The 10,237-nt window shown below is 37.9% G+C and overlaps 1 protein-coding gene across 1 annotated transcript; it reads right to left on the bottom strand.

Annotated features, from left to right (window-relative positions):
- Positions 1–338: 338 nt before the first annotated feature.
- On the bottom strand, positions 339–10,037 carry LOC143276736 (heterogeneous nuclear ribonucleoprotein A1-like 3). The gene is made up of 11 exons (XM_076581399.1): positions 9,941–10,037; positions 8,784–8,983; positions 7,510–7,630; positions 6,362–6,557; positions 5,647–5,727; positions 5,141–5,161; positions 4,572–4,652; positions 3,403–3,489; positions 2,406–2,459; positions 1,420–1,493; positions 339–493 (listed from the first exon to the last, which is right to left on the bottom strand). The coding sequence occupies exons 1-10, from the start codon at positions 9,944–9,946 to the stop codon at positions 1,462–1,464; spliced, it is 879 nt and encodes a 292-aa protein (XP_076437514.1). The 5' UTR covers positions 9,947–10,037; the 3' UTR covers positions 339–493; positions 1,420–1,461.
- Positions 10,038–10,237: the final 200 nt, after the last annotated feature.

Below are 10,237 nucleotides of genomic sequence, written 5' to 3'. Positions count from 1 at the left end.
GGCGTGTGCACATTGACGTGGCGCCACACATGGCACAGATGGGTCGCGAGTTGAGGTAGTAGCAATAGAGCAGTAGGTTTGATCAGAACAACTTTACCCTTCTTGTGGTTGTTCCATGTGTGTGTGTGTTTCTTCATCCCTCCCTGGTCGGCCATTGCAGTCAGCTTTGGTTTTGTTTTGTTTTTTTACTCTTTTCGATGATGTTTTCTTGTGTGTTTATCTTCATTGAAAATGCAAATGGCACCTTTTTTTTGTGGTAAAACCATGTTGTGACATAGTAAAATAGTGAGGTGAATGTGTGTCTACATGGGAAGTGCCTGTATGTATGCAAGCAGGAGTTGTCTTTTTGTTTTGTGTTTTTTTTTTCAAGCAGCACAGTTTTCTGGTCCATTTCTCAGAGCTCGTAGGCAGAGGAATGTTTGTATTTTTCTTTTTGTCTGTTGTACTGATTTCACGTCACGCCAATGCCCATCAGTTTCCATTCATAGCCTGCCTGCAAACCAAGCAAAAAACATTGCTAATCATAAAGACACTGCTAATCATAACTTGTGCAAAACATTCAGACAAATATGAAACTGAACTGGATGCTGACAAGTCTGTACATTCCAAGAAAGGACATGTGTATTTGCTATTGTCCAAAACAGCCCAACAAACCACAAAGGGCCGTATCATGGCTTAAACACTAAATAATCCATAAAAACTCAACATCTCCTATACAATCTGGGAGGAAAAAAAAACTATCTGAAAAGAAATTTGGACTAAGTATAGTCATAAACAGAGCATGCTTCTGCAGATTGAGTATAGTGGATGAAGCAAAACATCGTAATATATTTTTTAAAAGCCAACACAAATTAGGAAAAAAAAAAACAAGACAAAGTACCAGGGAACTTCCAAAAAGATGCAGGTCGGCATCTTTAATCCCCCTCAAGAGTCAAGGTCTCATGGAGGGGGGGAAGTAAAAAATCTCTGGCCTGTATACTGCAACCACAAATTACAGGTGTGATCAAATATCAGGAGAAAAAGAACTGAATTAAAAATGGTACTTGTGTGGGACACATCTCAAATCAAAAATGGTACTAAAGTGGGACATGCCAAGTATGTTCTGGTTTCCATAGCCCACTGAACGCCGACACGGATTACGGGATCTTTAACATGTAAATTTCATGTGTATACATATGATGTGGGTTCAAGCACTTGCAGGTCTGCATATCTTGACCTGGGAGATGAGAAAAATCTGCACCCTTTACTCACCAGGCACCTTGACAAGGATTCAAACCAGGGACTCTCAGATTGAAAGTCCAATGCTTTACCACTCAGGTGTAGCACCCATTCAGAACTCAATGGAAAAATGGTACTTGTGTGGGACATTATCTTCATGGGGTGAATTAATCTGATGCCAAGCAAATTAATGACACCTACCCTGAAGAGAGTCCCAGTATCCACGGTGGACGTGGCTGGTTCTTAGCGGCGGTAGTTGCTCCCACCCCCGTAACCTGCACGGGAAAAAGTTGCATTCAAAAGAGCGCAGATTTCTTCACAACAATCACAGAACTTACTCTTTCACTGCAAGACAGGAAGATTTCTTTTCACAGCAAAACCCTGAGAACTCAGATCAGTGTAGCATGAACCAAAAGTGCAATTCCTTTTTGTCAACGTTTATACAGGTTAAAGGTCCCATAACCTTTTACAGCCATAAGGGCAATGAATTCATATTCACCTTCCCCCAAACCAATATCAGGTACCCATTCACAGCTCAGAGGAAAATCAAAGCGCCTTTACCAAGGACAGCCATGGCAAAACCTGGCCTCAACCCCTGATCACAGTTAAAGACTGGATCAGAAGTCTTAACTCCCCAACCAATTCTGTCACAGCTCTAAAAAAAAAAACAAAAAAACGTGGGTTTTTTTTTTTTTAATCATTTAAATTTTTTAAAAATTTTTGGAAAGTGCAGAAGCAGGCTTGAACCCTGGATGTTTAACATGGCAACAAAACTTAGCACAGGACTAAAACATTAATGAAGAGCCGAGAGTGAGAAATCTGTTTAATTGCATATATTCACATTTCAGGTCCAGGAACTGCCAATGGCATGGGTATCTGCATGTTTTTTTGTTTTTTTTTTATCTCACTCAAGATTCCATTTATAAAGCCAAACCAACCACACCAGAAAGGGCCAAAAAGGGCTGAAATACTTCGATTCTGATGAATCTCTAAACAAGGAGTATAAAAATAAAAATCAGGTTATTGTCACTACAGTCTTCAAGACATTTAGCCAGCCTGCATAATCTCTAAACAATTAGTACCAAAAGAAATTAAGTTATTGTCACTACACAGGCAGTCTTCAAGGCTATTTTGCCAGACCGCATAAAGAGTAATGGTTGATTGGTTGCTGAAAGGTATTTACTTACCTCCTTTCATGGGTCCGGGGCCACCGTAGTTGTAGTTCTGTCCTCCCCAGCCTCCTGTCGGGACAAACAAGACAAACATTAATTCACTGAACCCTGCGCCCAGGCACTGTTCTGTATCAGTAGCTCAGGAGACACTGCGTTCGGTCAAATCCATATATACGTTACACCACATCTGCCACGTAGATGCCTGACCAGCAGTGTAACCCAACGCGCTTAGTCAGGCCTTCAGAATAATCATTTAATTAATAAAATAAAATAAAGTAAAAAAAATTTTTTTTTTTTTTAAATAAAAAAAAAATTCTTAAAAATAATAAATTAAAAAATAATAGATAAATACATAAACTGGCGTCACAATCTCAATGGTCAAACTTTACATTTACATGCTTATACACAACTACAAAGAACGGGAACAAACGTTTACAGAATTTCCACATGTCCAAATCTGGAAGGAAATTTTCGGTTTTTTCTACATCAATGTGGCAGTCTGCCGAGGCTGTAAACTCCCCAGGGTTGAAACTAACCTGAACATAATTACACTTCTAGCACCATAATGGGCACACAAAACCAAATTTGCCAACATGCCCCTCACACATCCCCACAGAAGAAAACTGTAAAAGGAAATCCATTCAGTCTAACCTTTGAACTGGCAGGCAACCAGAAAGGTAAAGAATGACACCATGGTTCCAGCAAAAAAATTTTTTCTAAGATACATGCAACAGGAGGAATTCACAATGTAAATTCTCATTCCAATTTTTGAGGAATTCATTTAAATCACAGACGGACATTTCCTGCAACATATCTTAATTATACTTTGCAATAACTTCTGCTAGCCCCAAAAGCTAGCCATTCTGATGATTGGTTTACAATGTGAAATGGTAACCCCTCTTTCCAACCAAAGAAAATGGACCCACTCAACACAATCTTATTAAACTTCAAACAAGATGCACACCTGCCAACACACACACTTTTCACTGGAATAAAATGTATCCAGCCGTACCTTGGTTGCCATAACCGTAGTCTGGGTAGTTCTGATTCCATCCTTGGTTACCATAGCCGTGGTTTCCATAGTTACCACCGTAACCTCCTGCAAGTAAACAAAAAAACAAATGAGCACACTGAGACAAGAATGAATACACTTCTAGCATGTCCCAAAACCAATCCAATGTAAAATTTCTGGTGATAATCAAGTCGATGATTCACAAAATGTGTTGCATATCAAGATGCCAAAGGCATGACCCATACTTATAGAAGTATAACACAACTAAGGAATTCTCAGAATGAAAGCTGAAATAAATACCTGCCAGACATGCTCAAACCACCATTTCCAAGTTCCTAAAGACCAGTGTTATCTTGACAGCAGTTCAACTTGTAACTGCCGAGACGGTCAGAATGACTACATACTGTAAGAATGGATATACATTGTCATTACCCATGTCACATACTCTGAGAACAGATTTGCACTTCCTTATGAATCGGGTCACATACTGCAAGTTTAGATTTACATTGACCTAATAAACTAGATCACATATTCCATCAGATTCACACTGACTTTTCATTATAAACCAGGTGACATACCAAGATAATATTTACATAGACCTTGTATAAAAACCAAGTCACATACTCCCAAGAACAAATTCACAATGCCCTTAATATTAACCTTACAAGCCATGCCACACACAATTACTCCCAAAATTGATTTACATAAACCTCACAATTACCTTAATATTAACCCTGCATGCCATGCAACACAATTACTCCAAAATTGATTTACATCAACCTCACATACCAGTTCACACACCAACCTTAAAAAAGCCAGGCCATATAATCTGAACATATTTACTACTTGGTTTTGTTTTTTTCTTAACCTTTTTGGTTTTTTCTTAACCTTATATGCCAAACTGAATATTCCAAGAATGGACTGACACTGACATAGCTCGGTCAAATACTCCCAGGTTGGGAAGTACAATACTGAAATTATATGCCAGGACACATCTGATCACAAACTACCGTAACACTGAAAAGGTCAGAGTGCAGACACTTTATACCCACCACACACCCATGAGGGAAAAATAAACTTTTATATAGTTACTTCTACCTACAAAAAGTTCCATGTTATTTTTAATAACACTATGCTTCCTGCATCAACACCAATCAAAGGCTTCACACCTCGGCTGGGTCCTGGGCGGTAGCCGAATCCTCCACCTCCGCCCATGTTGTACCCTGGTCCACAAGGGAAGTCACCAGGTCCTGCAACCAACACTACAAATCACACACTGCACACCCCTACATTTTGATCCTCAATGCTCCAGTCATTATTTTAAGCGTTCAATATTATTGTCATTTAGCTGCAATTTACAAATATCAGGCATTATATCCTTTTGTTATCATTGTTTCAAGTATTTATAGAGTTTTCTAAACTATCAGTGTTCTCAATAGTGAGTACAGAAATTAAAAAAAACCCAAAAAACAAGCATCTGCTGCCAAACCAAAAAAAAAAAAAATCCTGAGTTGGCTGATGAATATGAGATACACAACAGATACACATATAAACTTTTGCTGATAAAGGGAGTTCCACTATACACTCGGGTAACTCCCTGTTAACCTACATATACTGACCATGCTGCAGTCTGTTCAAACACGATTTTTACTGGGCACCCTTTGCATCATTCACTGAAAACCGCCTGAATCTATTTCTGAGTGTATGCAAACTTGGTTTTCACTTTCACAGTACTTACCAAATCCACCACGGCCTGGACCTAAAACAAAAACGAAAAAAACAAAAGATTAGTTAGGCCAAAAGAGCACATACATGCACATTCTCTGCATGTATAAGAAAACATGAACAGCCTTAGCCTCAACAAAGACCCTAACAATGAAGTTGGGTAAAACTCATTTTGACATGAAATGTTAGCTCAAGTTGAAATCCAAGAGCTCACAAATTCTGGTAAAGACAGCAAATGCATGTGTTTTGGTTTTGTAAACCACAATGGTAAACAACTCTGCTTCCTGGTAGAATGGACCACCGGAAATAGGTTCACTCTCCAAACTTACTGCAGCACATAAGAAATAAGGGGCAATTTGCCAGCACCTTTACAATTTCATCTTCCCAACCAAGGAAACACACACATTAACGCACAAAAATAAACAAATTGCACATCTAATATGGTTTCAACAGAAGCTCCAAAAACACTGTAGCATCCCCCCCACCCCACCCCCCCAAAAAAAACTTTCCGTGACTTACCATAAAATCCCAATGCCTCCTCTCTGGAAACTGCTTTCTTCACTTCAACTGTCCTGCCGTTCAGCTGGAAAAACCTCTTCACTGAAACAATACAAATGTATGTTTTTCTTCAGGAAAGCAAGACCACAACAGCTACTGTACCATAATCTGCTGACCTCAATTGCACCAATAAATGTCCTTTGCCTTTCATTTGCAATACTTGCAGAATGCTATGAAAGAAAATTAACACCTGGAGATTAGTGACAGCATTTCATAGAACATAATATTTCAGGTTTTAATGTCTTTTCAATCATGTATTTTAGTCCTGGTAATCTTAAAACAATTTTATTTTCTCCCAGAACAAAGCTTATACGATATGCAAATAAACAGTTTTCCTCAAATCAACCCACCAAAACCCCACACAAATAAAATGCTCTTCCATCAGACTATCCAACATTTCCACCCATCTGACAAAACATGTTTATATATAAAAAAAAAGTTTTTTTAATTTTAAAAAAATCTGTAAAATCAAAATACAGCAGAACTCAAACCCACGAAGACAATTAGTATAAAACCTTGTTCATGATCAATTCACAATGAAGTTCTGGCTCTGGGTCTTATTTTTCCTAACATGAATTTACATTGTGCTCTTGGTGCTCTATATAATGGATACATTGCATCACGTGCATGCACACAACTGTTAAAAGAAACAAATTTGGATAATAAAGCTACTTACAAACATATTTGTCGACAGTATCAGCATCATCAAAGGTAACAAAGCAGAATCCTCTTGATTTGCCAGTGTTCTTGTCCTTGATCACATCAAGCTTTTCAATCTTGCCCGCAAAAGTCTCCCGGATCATCTCATCAGTGGTATCATCTTTCAAACCCCCCACAAACATCTTTTTAACTGACTGCTGGTTTGAGGGATCCTGAAAAACCGTGAGGAAAATTATCAATACTGCAATATTTTGATAAACATTCCATCCATGTAATACACACTGAAGAAAGTATCACTGATGATACATGACAATCTCTTTGAAATAAGTATTCTGTACAACTCCAGTTAAAGCAGTACAGTAATATGTTTTAAGAGCAAAATACAGCTATTACAGATTTACAGTATCACTATGTTAATTAACTGGTGATTTGAAGCAGTACTATTTCAAATTTTCAAAGCTGATAAAATTTATTTTATAACCAAGTAAATCAGAGCTACAAACCAGTCCATTTTCCTGATTGTACTGTTCCAAAATTTCAAAACTGATACAATTATAGTTTTATACCCAAGTAAATTAGGGATACGTAACAGTCCATTTCAAGAATTTACAATTCATTCAATAAAAACATAATTATAATTTTCACCACATATAGGTTCTGTCAAACATGTGCTTGCAGTAGACATGACAATAACCAATGACAGATTACATTTTTTCAAGAAATTAGCAGAAAAGGAAATTTTACTACAATTAAGATTCAGTAATTACAAAATAACGCAAGTCAAGGAATCCATTTCAAAAGTTAACTAAAAGTGTAATAACTGAATGTACTCTGATCATTGGAAATTTGTAATCACAAACCTCGTTTCACTGTTATTAAAGTGCTAGTTATGTGTTGAATAGTCCAGTTGGTTGTTTATTCTAGGTCCCCACATGAACCTCTTTTCAAATAATAATCTACAGAAGTAGTGCATACAATATTTGATTATTGATAATCTTTTTTATCCTAATCCCACCTCCCCTGTCCCGCCTCTCACACACCCCCCAATATTATGTTTTTTCTTTCTCCAATCACCGACACTCTCCATTTTACATTTTGTACTCTTTTTTTTCTTTCTTTTTTTAATAATAAAAACCACCAATTTTTTTTTTTGATGACACTCACATCTCTGGGCATGGCTCTCTTTGTCTCTACCTCCCTGCCATCTAGTTTGTGTGGTCTGCCCTTCTGAGCCTCATCCAGCTGTTCCGCTTTCTTGTAGGTGATGAACCCAAAGCCCCTGGACCTGTGACCAGCAGAAAACCACATTCAACACTACTGACTTCAAAATGAACTACACTTTTTAAAAAGGAAATTTTCTATCTAAAATTACGTTTAAATAACAAACTTACCGTGACCCAACTAGTGCAGACTCCGGCAGGGGTCTGACATTCCTGCCTGTGCAAACTACTATCCGCCTATGCGGAAAAAAATGAAACTTCGGCCGATAACCTCCCGGAAGTAGGTAACCTCACCTTTGTCTCGCTGGCTAGCGCCCTCTTATCTTTTACTGTTTTCCCTGCACCCAAGCAGTGCAAGGGGTTCGAATTCGTTTCATCAAAAACGGTTTTATATTCCCATGTATGCATTAACCACAATCAATAGGAACAAAAATGGCTTCTGTGTTCCCACATACACATTAATGACAAGCAAAGGGAACACACTTCTACAGTATTTCTGACTTGTCAACATGTCAAATGGAAGGAAACGCCACTTGATTTCAGAATACTGTCAATTTTCACCACATCAAAATGTCAGGTAAGCCTGCTGTGGCTGTCAACTCCCCCAGGACTGAATAGATCAAAGCACCAAAGGCAATAATATATCTAGTGTGTCAAACCCAGATGAAAGGCATCTTGAAGTCCCAGATCATGCCACTTGAATGAACTTGCTAGATTGAGAACTGTTCCGAAAAATCTGATCAGACTTTTTTTTTTTTAAAAACATTCATTCTTTTACATTTTCAATTCACATGGTAGTAGTGGAGTGTGGACCTTGGGGTAACATGTAGTCAATTAGGATGCAAGGGAATCTGAGGGTACAGGGCTGAAACCTACTTTTCAGAATTTTCTCCTACACTGGAATTTGAACAATTGGGCAATCCTGGTTCAGTGTGCTGCACACACTTATAGTTATAAGTTCATGTAAAAGAACCTACAGAAACAAGAGCAGTCTGTTGTAAAATTCAAGAAAGATGGCGCGTTTGTGTGTGTGTGTGTAGTATGACTGAATGACAGGATGGTTACACCTTTCAAATATTTTTAGGGTATGTTCAACATCGGTGACTCAACTTCAATGCAGATATGTTAGAAGTCAGTCTTTAATTGAAAAATTCCCAATTTTGTGCAGAATAAAGAGAAATACACAGTAAATTTATCCTAATTTAAAATTCAACTTACCTTTTCGTCTGTGCGTCTTTCATGACGATGCAGTCCACAATCTCTCCATACTGTTCAAAGTGGCTCCTAAGACTCTTCTCGTCGGTCTCATAGCTCAGGCCCCCAATGAAAAGTTTGCAGAACTGTTCCGAGTTAGGATCCTGATTGTCTATTCTATCATAACGTCCACCCTGACGACCTGGATAGAAACCTTGGGGTAACTGAAACAAAAAAAAATTAATTTAGTTCTTTGTTCTTAAAGCCAATGATTTAAAAGATTTGAGTTTTCAATTCAAACATTTCTAGTTTGTTGCTGTGAACTCAACCACATTTTTGTCATGGTCTTAAGAAATGTCTTTAAAAAGATTTTTTTTTTTTTTTAATCTACAGGTATACAACTCCCTGGTACTTTTAGGTATGTTTTTTTTTGTTTTTTTGTTTTGTTTGTTTTTTTTCCACTCACATCATACTTAAGTTGTCTGTGGTACATTGTCTGTGGTACATTAAAAGATGCAAACGGTCCAATCTCTTGAGTTTAAACGGAATAACTCGAACAGTAAAATACTGGATCATGACTGACCGCATTCTTCCTCGCGTGCTTTTACACAAATTGATTACTGAATAGTTCGTAGGCTACTCAGCTTGGTAACCGAGAGTTAAACGAGGGTTCAACTTTTTTTCTTTTTCTTTTTTTTTTCATTGTATTCAAGCCAATTTAATTCTATCGATTTAAGTCACACAGCCCGTTTTCTTTCACAGTTCAAAGGTGAATCTGAGTGACCTCAAATCAGAGCTCAGCCCTTTATACCACGGTGCGAGAACAACGTGGTCCACAACGAAATGAATGGCAAACCACATGAACATGATCTCATTCACCGACTTAAACGTCAAAATAAAGATCTACACACTGTGCTCATCATCACATTTATATACCCAAATGAAGAGTAAAGGGAAAATCGATGGAAGGGGGTTCGAAAATTTTAAATTGTATGCTTTCGAATAATGGCGGACAAAATGAAGGACGCGGACACCGGTCTACCATGTGCATGATCACCAAAAGATTTCTTCAATTACAACGTTCACATCCCCAGATAGCACCACCATGTGTTGTCAACAGTTCGTCCACCTTTCTTCAAACTTACTGACTAACGATGTAAACTATAAAAATTCATCCTCACCGGCATCTTGGTCTTGAAAGTTGAGCTGTCCCGCTTGCTTGCCTACTGCTTAGGAATGGATGTGGAAAGGAAGGAGCTGGGTGAACTATTTATCACGTGGTTCAATATAGGGTAAACGCGGGCACGAATGCGCGAACAAAATTAACACCATGGCTAAGAGATGTCCAAAGCGTTTTTAAAAAAAACAAAACTGGTTCTCGTCACCTATATTGTTGTCATCAGATCTTTGACTCACAGAGCACATTAAAAGCATAATGTTTAACATTTATAATATTCAGTTACTGCAGTATCCCTCAA

This window comes from Babylonia areolata, chromosome 32, assembly GCF_041734735.1.
Source record: "Babylonia areolata isolate BAREFJ2019XMU chromosome 32, ASM4173473v1, whole genome shotgun sequence".
Lineage (NCBI taxonomy): Eukaryota > Metazoa > Mollusca > Gastropoda > Neogastropoda > Buccinidae > Babylonia > Babylonia areolata.
Note: the sequence above shows the minus strand (reverse complement) of the source record. Positions and strands in the feature narration are given on the sequence as shown.

What these genes read in the sequence shown, in the direction of transcription:
- LOC143276736 (XM_076581399.1), bottom strand. An exon ending in AGAGAGCCATGCCCAGAGAT is followed by an intron (nt 6,558 to 7,509) that starts GTGAGTGTCATC and finishes ACGGTTTTTCAG; the next exon opens with GATCCCTCAAACCAGCAGTC. An exon ending in CCGCCCAGGACCCAGCCGAG is followed by an intron (nt 3,490 to 4,571) that starts GTGTGAAGCCTT and finishes GTTTACTTGCAG; the next exon opens with GAGGTTACGGTGGTAACTAT.